The 15519-nt window shown below is 35.5% G+C and overlaps 1 protein-coding gene across 50 annotated transcripts in view; it reads left to right on the top strand.

Moving 5' to 3' along the window:
* Window positions 1-15519, top strand: part of C4H8orf34 (chromosome 4 C8orf34 homolog) — a 470609-nt gene that overhangs the window by 94672 nt on the left and 360418 nt on the right. For all 50 annotated transcript variants that reach the window (XM_085022191.1, XM_085022168.1, XM_085022172.1 and 47 more), the window contains one exon: window positions 5079-5107. In XM_085022191.1, the coding sequence (XP_084878317.1) occupies window positions 5079-5107 (29 nt within the window). The remainder of the gene's footprint in view (window positions 1-5078; window positions 5108-15519) is intronic.

The following is a 15519-nucleotide window of genomic DNA, read 5'->3' as shown; positions in this document are numbered from 1 at the left end:
GAAAAGTTGGAAATTAAGTACCTTTTATTAGAGAAAGAAAAATGGATAAAGAAATCCTGGTACATTCATGCAGTGGTATACTTTATTGTCTTTTAAAAATGATACTGTAGATACTGTAGTGTCCTTTGAAGACTGAAAGAGCTAGTCAAGGATAAAAATGAGCATGTGCTCCTAGAGCAGGGTCAGCATACTCTGACCTGTGAGCCAGTTCCAGCCTGTTTTTGTGACGCATGAGCTGATAATTCTGTTTCTTATATTTTAAAATGGTTGTTTAAAAGAAGAAGAAAAAAATGTATATGGATACAATACAGACCATCTGTGACTCATGGAGTATAAAATATTTGCTGTTTACCTCTTTTTCAGAAAGTTTTGTTAACTTTTGATCTAGGGTAACCACATCGAAGATAGAATCTCTCAATTTGTAGCTAGAATTCCCCTTGCTCTGAAAGTAGTGAGCAGCCTTCCTAAAGAGTGTTTTAATTGACAAATAGTCAGGGGTAGTTCCAGGGTGTCAGCAGTGTTCTGTTTAATATGTGTGACACTTATAGGGGTATTGACTTTTAACACAAAGCTTTATACTCAGTGGTGTGCTGGTATGCTGATTCTAAAAATAACCCATAATTTGGAGCATTTGCCAAGTTCCATGCTGTAAATGCAACTACCGTGTCTCCTTTTAAGTTACCAAAGTGATGTTGCCAAATGAGGAGTTGGGAAGAGTTGTGCTGGGTTGGTTTTTCAGAAGCCAGTTTGAACCAGCTCCAGCACAGCACTGCTGTTTTCAACCTGCATGCTCTGTTCTATGTCTGTGTGTTATTTCACAATTGAAAAAAAAAAATCTTTTTGAAAAAGGAAGAATTGGGAGAGACTGTCTCTACATTCTGATATTATTGGTTTTTTTGTTTTTTTTTTTTCCAGTAGGGAATCAGACTTTGGAGAAATAGCTAGTTCTTTTTCATACCATATGAATCATCTGCCCTACTCTCATGAAATGAATTACACTCAGCTGTAAAGAATTGTGAACAGTTGGCTACTTTCCTTTCTTCTAGCTACAACCTGATTCTAACTCTGTGGCTAACCTGATGCCTAGGAAAATGAAATCTTAGTGGCACAGATAGCGCTTGTTTACTTAATCCAGCACAGCTGGGAATAAATTTCTGATACCACTGAGATCCCTTTGAAGGTTGGAATAAATGGGAACACCCATAAGTTGAAGGACACAAAGCATCCAGATAGGTTTGCACTACAGCAGAATCAGAAACCAACCTCATATGCCTGTGGGAGCCCTTGCCTCCTTACCTAGAAGATAAGCTTAGTTTCTAAGGGAACTGCTTTCCCACTGCTTCCTGAAGAAGCACACTTCTCTCTGGACACCACTGCTGCCTTAAGCCAAGCCTCTGGCTATTGTGAAAGAACCGTATTTCCTTTAAGAACTCACTCTGGTTTTAAGGAAGAGAGTGTGTTCTGTATGCACCAAGCATCCCGTAATCAAATGCTGGGCCTTATCATTTCCTTATGACATGTTGTAGCAGCCCACTATATTTTCTCCTGCATATTCTGTTCCCCATTGTTCCTTATTTTCTATAAACTTTAAAAATACAACTTGAAATATGATAGATTTTTAAGAGTTAATTAAATACTTAAAAATGGTTAGTCTTCTCTCAGGGAATAGCTACGTATGTTCTGCTAGGCACTGAGAGAAATATTTTGGCTACTCAGTATAAATGGTTCTCATTAGAGCTTCATGCTTCTGTAAAGAAGTGTTCTTCAACATTCTTTCATCTGCTTTTACTTGGTTTAAGCTTTGATTAAAAATGAAATACAGATTACTTACAAACCATTGAGTACATTTTCCTGTGCTGTACAGTAGGTTCTTTATCATCTATTTTATACAGTAGTTTGTATACTCTATAGTTTGTAATAATGTCTATGGGAAAAAAATAATGGATATATTTATATGTATAACTGATTCACTTTGCTGTACACCTGAAACTAATGCAACATTGTAAGTCAACTATACTCCAATAAAATTTTAAAAAAGAATAAAAATGAAATATAGAAGAGAAAAAATCCTAGGTAGTTTGACATGAGTAATGGAGAGCCTAAAGAATTATAAGTAGTAGAGATTTATTTAGATAAATTCTTAGGCAAAATCATCAAAATATTTAAATGTTAAGGAAATATATTAGGTATCTGAAAAATTTTGTAAGACCAGACACTTAGAACAATTATCCCCAGACCAAGTTTCCCATTTAGTTAATTTGTGCTTTATTCTGGGACCCATCAGTGCTCACACATTATTATGTCTTCATAACAGCCTTTTTATTCATCTTAATTTTCTTGGCCCTGCAAAACAGGTCCTGATACTTGCTATAATGGACAGTAGACAGGATGCAAGGAGCTAGCTCATGAGTGAGGTGTAAGTTCTGTGTGGTGTGTATTTTGACCATTCAAGGCCCTTTGATTTATTTATTTATTTAATAGTATAGGAACTATACTTATTTTATTTTATTTTATTTTTGTCTCATTTTTGCCTCTTCTAAGGCCGCACCCACAGCATATGGAGGTTCCCAGGCTAGGGGTCTAATCAGAGCTGTAGCTGCCGGCCTTCACCAGAGTCACAGCAATGTGGGATCCGAGCCGCGTCTGCAACCTACACCACAGCTCACGGCAACGCCGGATCCTTAACCCACTGAGCAAGGCCAGGGATCGAACCCACAACCTCATAGTTCCTACTCGGATTCATTAGCCACTGAGCCATGATGGGAACTCCAGGCCCTTTGATTTATTTGTTAGTTCTTGGCTACACTCTATTACTGCTGCCTTTACGAATAGTGGATTCGTAAGTCTGAGGTGTAAGAGAAATTTAAGCTTTCTAAAAATTGAGTTAGGAAACTCTTTTTGTAGGGCCAAGGGCATTAATGCAGAAACAATCAAGAGAGTTTCAAAAATCCCAGACAGATGAGTAATGGGTTTTTTAATTCCATATATCTAATTTTTATGATTTTGGATGAGAAAGAGAATTTCATTTTATATATCTACTCTATTTTTCTGTCTTTTAAAATAGATTGTCTTTTAAACATTTATTTTTAAACAATATATTCAGTTTTGATCTTGAAATAATATTGGAAAGGAACTTTTTATAATACATTAATGTAAATACAAAGCATTTAAGATATATATTTGGCTTTTATAAACTGGAATAATATGCTTTAAATCTCCTATAGACTGTGACATAAACCATTTGGTACTCTGTAAAATACCTAAATTATCTTGAAATCTTAGTTATTCCAAGGGACCCTTAATAATTCCATATGCTTTTTAAACCCAGACATTCATAAATGTGTGGTATGTAAGACATTTAGAAGTGCTCATGATTGCCTGAAAAGCTTTGGGATCTCTGTCTCAGATTGTACTCCCCTGCTGGACGGTCTTTGCCACACACAGCCAATAGTGACACTGCCTAGCTGCATGAAGCCCTCTCTCATATTGTTCAAAGAGCTACCTTTGTGATACAGCAAGTCTTTGAATAATTGTTAAGCTTAGGTCACCTCAAATCCCCAGTCATGGCTCAACTTCCTTTTAGTGTAGTGACACATAAAAGTTCTTGGTTGCCAACTGTTACGAAAAAAGACTTTCTCACAGGATATTGTTGCGAAAAATGCATCTTGAGTACACCTGTGTTTCTAGTTTTATCTATAGGGGAAGAATGGTGCCATTTATTGAGATGAAGTAGGCTTATTTTTTCTACTTTGTGTGTGATTAATATATTAGTTTAGTGGACTGAGATAATACAGCAGTTGGTAAAGTATCCTCCACAGACATTCTGTGCTTGAGCAATGAGGCAATCTTTACTCAGATTTATTTTCTTGAGACTATTTTCAGATTTTCTTTTCCAACCCAGCTTATTCTTTCTTGTGCTTCATAGTCTGCTGGACTTTGGCTTCTATCTGTTCTTATTTTCTCTGTGTCCTTGGACTTCACACTTTAGAACCCTCCTTGTCTCTTGGCCCATCCCACACTGGGGTTTGGCCCAAACCTGAGGGCTGGCTGCACCTGCTGCAATGCCTGGCCACAGCGCCTGTGTGCAGCCATAGGCACACCAGTGTTCAAAAAAGGAGGAAGTGAGATGGAGAGGATGGTGTCTTTAGCCTGGCATTTTGCAATTGAAATGCTCGCAGGGATTCAGCACCTAGCTCAGGAAGAAGGACTGCTGGTCATGAAGGTTTGCTAGCCAAAGAAGATAAAAATGTCAGTGGTATGGATTAGGTTACCAAGGAAAGTATACCCTTGGTATTTTAGGAGAGGATGCCCTAGCCCCAAAGAAGAGGATTCCTGTGAAGGAGATAAAGAAGAGGATGAAAAAGAGAGGCCAGCATTTCAAGAAAGAGAGTGAAGTTAACAGAGTCTACCATTGCAAAGAAACAAATTAAGGACCTCAACTTTTTATGTTGCTAACTTAGAGTAATTTTAGAAAAATGTTAAAGACAGAAATTGGACTGATGTACAGTGGGGAAAGTGTGGATGGGAGAAGGGGAACTCGTGAGGAGGAAACATTATCCATTGATTCAAGAAGCTGTTAACCTCAGTGCACGTGGGACAAAATCCTTAGGCTCTCTAGTCTCTGTTCTCATCTGGAAATTAAAGGAATTAAAATACATGATCTCCAGCTACCTTTCTGCCTTAGTATTTTGTCACTCTAGCAATCTGAATCAATTCTTAAAAAGGAACAAAATTATAACATGCTAAGTTGTCCTTGATTATCATTATCACATAAGGACAACATCTCCACAGCTGTCTGTGCAAGTTTGCTCTTCATTTAATAGCCTACAAGCAGTATGTTACTTGTTTTGTTTTTGTTGAATGATTTGCATTGTTCCAGCAGATCACACTGTTTTGGTTGACTTAAATTCTCAATTCATTTTCACCAGTAGAAAGGATGTATGTACCACATTATTATGAAGCACTCTTAAGAAGAAAAAATAGAATGGAAAATGCACTGGTTGTACAAGTAGAATTTTTCTTTTTAGAATTGGATTATTAAGAATTGCTTCTGAAACTTTATTTCTCTTGAATCCCAGGTATTGCAATTTCAGATGAACTTGATAAGGTAAGTTGAACTATCCAACTAATGAAAATAGAATATAGAATTTACATTTAAATCCACTGTGTGAGTTTGTGAAACATAAAGTGTTCAAATATAATTTATTTGGTGCTAACATTTTAAAAGTTATATGCTTTGATCCTTTTATGAAAGTTATTACATGAAATATATCTGTTCTTCTGAGTTGGGAGAGTTTTAGAATTTGGTTAGAGAAAACTGAATCACTGTAATCACTGAATCACTATAATAAAAATGAAAACTAATATATAAACTATTTGAATTCTGCCTGTATCTATGTGATGATGATGACAATATGAAAAATGCTTGTACTCTTCTATAAGCTACCTTTGGAAAACCTTACTCAGTAGGTTTTTTTTTTTTTTTAATTGCAAGATGCCAAGGGAATAAGATGGTACCTTATTTACAGTGGGATGATAGTTGTGAAGGTGGTGAAAAGTGATACAGTAGGGAGTATATTATAACAGTAGTGTCAATGGAACTTGTTAATGGATCTCTTGTAGAAGAAATCAGTGATGATTCCTAGGTTTGGGGGATGAACAACTAGATGAATTTTGGTACTGTTTGACAAAATCAGAAAAACTGTGGAAATAGCAAATTTGACAGTTAAGGGTAGTACCAAGAATTCTCCTTTGGATTTTTTTTTTTTTTTTTTTTTTTTTGTCTTTTTGCTATTTCTTGGGCCGCTCCCGCAGCATGTGGAGGGTCCCAGGCCAGGGGTCTAATCTGAGCTGTAGCCACCGGCCTACACCAGAGCCATAGCAAGGTGGGATCCGAGCCGCGTCTGCAACCTACACCACAGCTCACGGCAACGCTGGATCGTCAACCCACTGAGCAAGGGCAGGGACTGAACCCGCAACCTCATGGTTCCTAGTCGGATTCGTTAACCACTGCGCCACGACGGGAACTCCTCCTTTGGATTGTTTATTTAGAATTGTCTGTTAAACAAATTTATGAGTTGTTGATCATGAGGGAGATTTGATTTAGAGTTATATATTTAGGAGTCACTGAACTAAAGGTTCTCATTTTTTTGGTCTTATGACCCCTTTATACTCCTAAAAATTATATAGAGGACCCCAGAAGCTTTAATTTATGTAATTATATTTATCAATATTTATCATGTTAGAAGTTAAAATGGATAAAAATTTTACATTTATTCATTTAAGAAATAGCACTGAAAAAACCATTATGGTAACAAAAATGACATCTTAATGAAAAATAACTGTTTTCCAAAATAAGATGTTTGTGAGAAACTTTACATTTTTGTAAACATTTGTGAGAAAGTTTACATTTTTGTTAATATTGTGAGTGTTTACATTTTTGAAAATCTCTTTTATGTTTCGAATTTGGTTAGAGAAAATTTCTGGGCTTTCATATCTGCTTCTGCCTTCAGTCTGTTGTGATACGTTATTTTGGCTGAAAAACAAAAACAAAGGAACCTGATGTTAAGATGTGTAGTTGGAAAAAGAAGAAGTACATATAAATAGCTATCAATATTTGGTGATTATTGGTCCAGATATCTGTCAAAACAGGAAATATATTGAAATTTGGCCTGGTGTTTAGATATATAGGTAGAAAGAAAGTGATAGAAAGTACAGTACAAAAAAATGGAATCATATAAATCGTGACATTTTAAAGTAATAAACTATAAGGTAATAATTATAATATTTTTACAAAAGCAGTATAGTCAGTATCCTTATATTCCAAAAAGGAATATACCTTTTGAATTTTGTACCATAAAAATACATTTCTGATTTCACTAAAAATTAAGAATATACTCTTAAGTATGAATTTCTTTTAATAAGCCATCATAATTTTAAAATTATTTCTGTACTATCTCTGTGCCAAACTAAGTCATGACTGTATACCATAGCAAGTAGAATAAGTGGCAGATGTGGTCTCCTGGCTTTGTCCTGCTTTTCTAGTCCTCTTCTGTCCGTCATTGTCTTTGCCCAGCTGTTCTCCTTCTTATACGGTGACTTTCCTATAATTTGCAGAAATTTAATTATTTCTGCTCTTGTATTTGTACTCTGTGTTCATTTTAAGTACAAAGACATAATTATCACCACTTCTAGGTACATTTGCTCATTGCAGTGTGTTCTGCAAAGCCTGGCTGCCTGAGCCATAAACTAGCTTGTGTGACAGCTTGGCCCTTATCCTTCCCTTTTTTCCTTGGGCTCTGACTTGCAGTCTTGTTGGTTTTTTTATACCAACCTTTTTTTTTTTTTGGTAGGCTAAGAAACATCCTTGATTTTTCTTTGGACTGAAAATGGGTTTCACCCTCACTGGATAAAGTTGTGGAAGTCCTTATACTTGGTTAAATATCATCCTCAGGACTCATCCTCCCCTGTCTTTCTCTCTCTCTCCTAAGCACTAACTCTGGGGACTTTCCATTTAATTAAGTTGCTAAACACTGCAGACTTTCACTGCTTACTTAATGTTTCTCTTTTTGAAGACTTCATGGAAATTGCTGAAATTTATTGTATATTTATTATTTTTCATTTTTATTGAGGAAGATGCCAACAGTTGTTATAAATAAGATTTTATTGAAAAAAATTGTCATTGAAAAAAAATTATTCCAAGTCTCACGCCTCTTATTCTAGAGTACCAGGTTATACAGAGGAAACACAGGCTCCCAGAGCCAAAACCACTGTCCTTTGCCAGCCTGGAAAGAACCTTTTGATGAGAGGGAGAGCCTGCCCCATGGCGCCCTCTGCTGACCAGGAAGCTCACAGTCATGCATTTTTCTCAATAAGAAAATGTGGCTATCAGGCAAGGTACTAAAACAATAGTCAAAAAGAATGACTTACTACAATGTGTGGTGAGCTGGCACTTAAGTCTAGAATATAGTAATAAAAATCAATGCAACTTTTTAAATCTTTCATTAACAATTCTGAGGGTTCACTAACGATATTTTTCTTAACATTTATAAAATACTGAAATCTTCACTAAAGATAGTTTTCTTAACATTTATAAAAAACTGTTATACTCTAAATCAGTTTTAATTTCACTGAAATTATTTTTATGTGACTTTTAATATGTGAATTCTGATAAAGATAATAATTATTCTACTTAAAATGGAAAAATAAAGAGTCTAATGTTATTTTTAAGGCTTTTTTTTTAAATTGTGAGAATTAGATAAATGTCTTATTCATTAGTCTTTCCCTTCCTTTAGCCACTGTATTAGTTTTCTGTTGCTGTTGTAACAAATAGAAACAACAAAAATGTATTATCTTACAGTTCTGTAGTTTAGGAGTTAAACATGAATCTTCCTGGACTAAAATCAGGTGTAATAGGGCTTCTTTCCTTCCTGAAGTTCTAGAGGAAATCTGTTCCCTTGCTGTCCCCAGCTTCTCGAACCTACTACATTCCTGGTGCATGGTCTCCTTTCTGCATCTTCAAAACCAGCAGCATCTCATCTCTCTCTAACTGCATCCAGGAAAAGCTGTCCACTTTATGGAATCATATGATTAGTTGGAGGCTACCTAGCTAATCTGGATAATCTCATTTTAACCTCTTTAACCTTAATTATGCAAATCTCCTTTTTGCCGTGTGATATATTCACGGATTCAAGGATTAGGATGTAGGCATTTTTGAGAGGCCATTATTTTGCCTACACAGCCTCTAACCAAGTTCAGATGGTATTATCTTTCATATCTGTATCTAATTCTTCAGGCTCCTGTCATTCTCATTCATCCGTCAAAAGGCCAAATAGTAGAGCTGAATGGTGCCTATTCAGTTACCCTTTAGCGGGGCAGTGTGACTCATCCTTCAACTCCTCTGAATATTGGGTGCTTACTGGGGACTTATCCTTCCCCAGAATAGGGGCTCTAAGAGTTTCCTAAGTAACCCCTTGAATCCACAATAAATGGATGAGCCAGAACTCAGACCCAAACAGTGTATACTCCAGAGTCTGACTCTGGATCTTTCTAGTGGATTAGGCTAGTACAGTTATTGTTACAGTGCCTGGTGCAGAATAATCACTTAATTACTATTTTACAAACTTTGTTCATATGCCTACGAAGCTTGCATTAAGTCTTTAGTAAATAACTGTTGAGTATTTGCAGTGTGCATCACAAGCAAAGCTTGATAGCTCTAATTATAGGGCACTTCTAAAAATAAGAAATAAAAGACTTATATTCCACTAAAAATAGATATTTAAACAGATTTTTCACAGAAAGAAATGAAAATGCTTCTTAATTACATGAAGAGATGCTCAGCCTCGTTGAAAATATAAGAGAAATGTAAATTCACCACCACTACCTAACTATCAGATTTATAAAAATCAAGTTTGTTAAAATACCCCCAAGTTTGTTAAAATCCCCAAGGCTCTGGGAAAATATGCCCTTTCACATGTTACTAGTGGGGATGCAGATTGGTACAAATACTACAGAGGGAAATTTTTTCAGTGTCCAAAAAATATATTCTCTGATCCAGCAGTCCTACTTCTATGAATATATTCCAAGGACTCACTGGCAAAACCACCAAAAAAAGACAACTGTGAGTGACTACAGCTTGTTGTGCTATTTTGTTGAAAAAATATGTCCATTAAAAGAAGAAGAGCAGATGAATTATAGTACATCCACTGTAGAGTACTAGATAGCTATAAAAAATGAAAGACCATCTCTGCACATGCTATAGAGTAATCCCCAGGATATACTGCTGAATAAAAAAGGCTCACTCTGTGCCTTTCGACATGAAGGGAATACGTCAGTTCTGTGTTATTCTTGCAAAAATGCGTATCTTGTATATAATCATGGGGAAAAATTTGAAAAACACAATTTGAAGAACCATTAAAAAATAACTGCCCCTTATTTAAAAAAAAAACTGTGAAGGGCATAAATATCAAAGAAAAATAAATTAAAGGAGATAAAAAAACACATGACAGTTGAATGCCTGTCATACATAATCCAGGATTTCCTTCTGCTGTATGCACAATTATTTGAATAATTGGGTAAACTTAAACAGGGTTGGTCTATTAGTATTATATCAGTGTTAATTACTGGTTTTGGTACTGTGGCCATATTAAAAAATGCTTATACCCTGAAGTATTTATGAGTAAAGGAGTATTATATATATATAAATTACCTTCAGATGATTTTAGGGAAATTATATGTGTGTATCTAGATGTATATGTGGGAGAGAATAATAAAGCAGAATGTCAACTAACAATGTTGACATTATCGTGGTAACATTTTGGTAATCTGGATGAAGGTGGAGGGTATACAAGAATTCTTTTCTTTTTTTTTTTAACTTTTTGGTAAGCTTGAATTTATTTCAGTTTAAGACATATCTGTCTTAGATCTGTCCGCTATTACCAACCCCAAAACATTGAGTATCCCCAGTATTTAGTTTCTAGTCTTAAAATGTATTTCGAGCTAAAAGGGATCAGAGTCCCTTGGAATTATGGTTGATTCCAGGTTAGGAGCAGACAGTGTACAAAAAGAGCCTAAAATATCTTATCATGCCAGAAGGCCAGAGCACTATGAAAGACCACTAGGATTGCATCAAAAATGCTCAGAAGCCAATTTACTCTTCTACTGGAAAGAATAGAGAAAATTTGAACATGGGTAAGAATAATAATTGCAATGCAGTGAATTATACCTAATATTTTAAAGTCTATATATTCATCTAAAATTATTAAATTTTAGCAGGTATTAAGGGACCAAAGTTATTATTTTCAAAAAACTGGTAAAAATCAAGTGGAAAATCAAACATTTAATCTGCCTTTCCCATACAGATTGTACCTCAGGGTAATCAAATATTTGATGCCAGGAAGTTTCTCTTTACAGAAATATTTCAGCAAATAAAAAGGAATATGGAATTCTAAAATTAGGCAATCACCATTTGGCAATTTTTGGTGAATTAATGAATCTAAGCAATAATTATCAATGCTGCCAGAAATCATGAAACAATAGTCAAGGGAATATTTTGTTCTTCCAGTTGAAACTAACTATTCTCTCTGAAGCAGTATTGGCAAAAAGAAAAACCGCAAGCAAAAAAACTATCCTGAACTAACTACTAATTTACAGAAATTACAGGGGGCAAGAGGGACATTTTAAGCCACATCACAAGGATGCAAAGGGAAAAATCCTGAGTCTGGAAAACTCAAGGACAAACAACTTGGGTTTTTTTGAACAACAGCATTAACAAAATTAGAAGAGAGAAAATGAGACAGAGGAGGGGAATATATAGAATCAAAGAAGCATAAGAGACTGTTAACTAATCATAACATACAGAGTCTTGCTTACAGTCTGACTTGTGCAAACAGAGATAATCCCCTGAGATAATCAGGGGAATTCGATTAACGAATTTGATATGAAAGAATATTATTACTTTGTATTTAGGTGAGATAATGGTATTGTATTTGTTTGCCAAAAAAGCACTTACTTTTTAGAGATACATATGGGAGTATTTACAAATGATAGTGAATGAGATTTGCTTTGAAATGATCTGAGCAGGGAAGGGGTGATGTGGAAGGGAGGTGGGTAGGGAAAAGAGGGTTGTTTTTAATCTTCCTTCTGTTTTTGTATTAATATGAAAATTTCAGTAATAAAGAGTAAAAATTTTAGAACTTGGGTTGGATGGTGCAGAAGATAGAGGAAAGGAGGGATAATATTGGACATCTATTAGAGTTAACAAGTATGCTAGATGTTTATGATATGTTATTGAATTTGGCTGTAGTTCTAGTATAGTGAAGTGGTTATGCTTTTCCTGTTTTACATATAAGAAAACTGACGTAGACTAGCCAAGAAAAAAAAGAAAGGAATCAAAGAAATGAAATTATAAATAAAAATATTAGGTTACTGAAGTACAAAAGGTTATAAAATATTACTGTGAATAATTGCATACCCGTAAATTGGATAACCTAGAAGAAACCAGAGAAATTCTTAAAAACATGCAGCCTACCAAGACTGAATAACAAGTAAGGAGATTGAAGCAGTAATCAAACACCTCCCAACAAAGAAAAGCTCAGGACCAAATGGTTTCAATGAGGAATTATACCGAATAATTAAAGAATCAATACCAATTCTGCTCAAACTCTACCAAAAATTTAAAGAGGAGGATACACTCCCAAACTCATTTTATGAGGCCAAGATTATCCAGATACCAACGCCAAATAAAGACACTGCAAGAAAAGAAAACTACAGGAAACTACAGGCCAATATCTCTGATGAATATAGTGTAAAATTTATCAACAAAATATTAACAAGCCAAATTCAGTAGCACACTAAAAGGATCAGATACTATAATCACAATTAAGTAGGATTTATCCCTAGGATGTAAGGGTGGTTATACACATTGATACATGTGATATATCACATTAATAGAATGAAAGATAAAAATCATATTATCTCAGTATGGAAAGAGCATTTGACAGAGTTTAACATCCTTTCATAATGAAAACGCTTGGCAAACTGGGTATAGAAAGGGAGTTCCCATTGTGGCTCAGCAGAAACAAATCTGACTAGCATCCATGAGGACGCAGGTTTGATCCCTGCCCTCTCTCAGTGGGCTAAAGAATCTGGCATTGCCATGAACTGTGGTGTAGGCTGGGGACATGGCTCAGATCCTGCATTGCTGTGGCTGTGGTTTAGACCAGCGGCTACAGCTCCGACTCTACCCCTAGCCTGGGAACCTCCATATGCTGTGGGTGCATCCCTAAAAAGACAAAAAAAAAACACTGGGTGTAGAAGGCATGTTCCTTAAAATAATAAAGGTCATGTGTGGTAAGCTTTCAGATAACATCATACTCAATGGCAAAAGCTTTTCCTCTAAGATCAGGAACAAGACTCTTCACCACTCCTGTCCAACAAAGTACTGGAAGTCCTAGCCAGAGCATTTAGGCAAGAATAAGGAAAGGTGTCAAAATTGGACAGGAGGAAGTAAAATTTTCTCTGTTAGAGATGACATGATTTTATATATGGAAAAACCTAAAGACTCAAGCAACAAACTCTTAGCATACATAATTTTAGTAAATTTGCAATATACAAAATCAACATACAAAAATCAGTTGCATTTCTAACAATGAACTACCTGAAAAAGCATCAAAGCAATAGCCTCAAAAACAAAATATGTAGGAATAACTTTAACCCAGCAGGTGAAGGACCACCAGTACACTTTCTTTGGTGAAATAAATTGAAGAGGACAGAAATAGATGGAAAGATATTCTATGTGACTGAATTAGAAGAAGGAATATTGTTAAGCTGTCCATACTACCCAAAATCACCTAAAGTTTCAGTGCAGTCCCTATCAAAATTCCAATGGCATTTTTTATAAAAATAGAAAAAACAATCCTAAAGTCCTAAATCCTAAAAATATGAAGAAAACAAACAAACAAAAAAAACCCTCAAATAGCAGAGCAAATCTTGAGAAAGAACAATGCTAGAGACATTCATTGCATTTTCTGATTTCTAACTATGTTACAAAGAATAATTGAAACAGTATACTACTGGCATAAAAATAGACATGTAGATCAAAAGGACAAAAGCAAGAACACAGAAATTAGCCATGCATAAGACAAATACTTGACAAGGGAACCAAGAATACTCAGTTGAGAAAAGATGGTCTCTTCAATAAAAGGTGTTGGGAAAACTAGATATTCACTTGCAAAAGAGGGAAATTGGACCCTTTTCTCACACCACATATAAAAATCAACTCAAAATGGATTAAAGGCTTAAATGTAAGACTCAAAACTGTAAAACTTCTAGAAAGAAAAAGCTCCTTGATATTGGTCTTGGCAATAATTTTTTTTGGACAACAAAAGCACAGTAAAGTGGAACTAAGATGTTTCTTCAGAGGAAAGAGAAAAAAAAAAACAAAAAACCAGCAACAGCAAAATACCTCTACAGCATGAGAAGGCACACTACAGAATGGAAGAAAATATTTGCAAATGGTATATCTGATCAGGGTTAATATCCAAAATACTTAAGAAATTCATACAACTCAATGGCGATGATTTTTAAAAATTGGGCAGAAGATCTGAATAGACATTTTTTCAAAGAAGATAGTCAGATGGGCAACAGGTACCTGAAAAAGTGCTCGGTATCACTAGTTATCAGGGAAATACAAATCAGACCTGCAATGAGATATTACCTCACATCCGTTAATGATGTCTGTTATCAAAAACACAAGTGCTGACAAGGATGTGGAGAAAAGGGAACCCTTGTGCACTGTTGGTGGGAATGTAAAATTGATAATTTCCACGGTGGAAAGGTATGGAAGTCCCTCAAAAAATTAAAAATATGATATAGCAATTCTACTTCTGGATACATACCCAAAGGAAATGATATCACTACTGTGAAAGAATATCTGCACCTCCATGTTTGTTGCAGTGTAATTGACAATAGTTGAGACATGGAAATGACCAAAGTACTTGTTGTTGGGTGAATGGATAAAGAACATACGAGGGAATTCCTGTTGTGGCTCAGCAGGTTACAAATCCGACTAGTATCCATGAGGATGTGGGTTCAACCCCTGGCCTTACTCACTGGGTTAAGGATCCAGCATTGTCCATGAGCTGTACTTTAATGACAATCACCAAGCTGGGCATTAGATCCTCATAACTTATTCATCTTACAATTGAAAAGTCCGTAACCTGTGAACACTTGCACACATTTCCCCCACACTCCAGCCTCTGGTAACCACCACGCTACGCTCCATTTCTAGATTCCACAGGTAACTAACTTGTACAGTATTTGTCTTTCTCTGATTTATTTCACTTAGTGTAAGGCCTTCAAGGTTGTTCCACATTGTCACAGTGGCAGGATTTCTTTCTTTCTGATAGCTGAATAATATTCCATTATACACATCTCTCAATTTTTCTTTTTCTTTCTTTCTTTCTCTCTCTCTCTTTTTTTTTTTTTTGCCACAGCTCACAGCAATGCTGGATCCTTAACCCAGTGAATGATTGTGATTATGTAATCCAGAATTTTCCTTTTGTGAACTGGCAGAATTAAAGTAATTTACTCAAAACCTTAAGAGGTTTCTAAGAAATATTTCATTATTCCAAATCAGTCATCACCTTGTAGACTTTCTTCTGATATGGCTCAAAAATGTGTTCATCAGTGTTCTCCATAAATCATTTGTATGAAGTTTAGTTAGACATAAAGATACTTCATGATTCACCATTTTTTATTATTTGAATTATTTTTAATTCAATTAGGAAAGTTTTTTATTTTGTTAAAACAACTGAGCTAGTTATTATGGAGAAAACAATTTAAGACATGATTCCAGCCTTTCAGGAACATCTTGGTTTTTTTGTTTGTTTGTTTTTGGCCACACCCATGGCATGCAGACATTCCCTGGCCAAGAATCGAACCTGCACCATAGCAGTGACCTGGGCCACAGCAGTGACAATACCAGGTTCTTAACCTCTAGGCTGCCAGGGAACTCCCTTG

This window comes from Sus scrofa, chromosome 4, assembly GCF_054392235.1.
Source record: "Sus scrofa isolate SSC_HxYL_T2T_F1_AM1 chromosome 4, Sscrofa_HxYL_maternal_Yorkshire_Landrace_v2.0, whole genome shotgun sequence".
Lineage (NCBI taxonomy): Eukaryota > Metazoa > Chordata > Mammalia > Artiodactyla > Suidae > Sus > Sus scrofa.
Note: the sequence above shows the minus strand (reverse complement) of the source record. Positions and strands in the feature narration are given on the sequence as shown.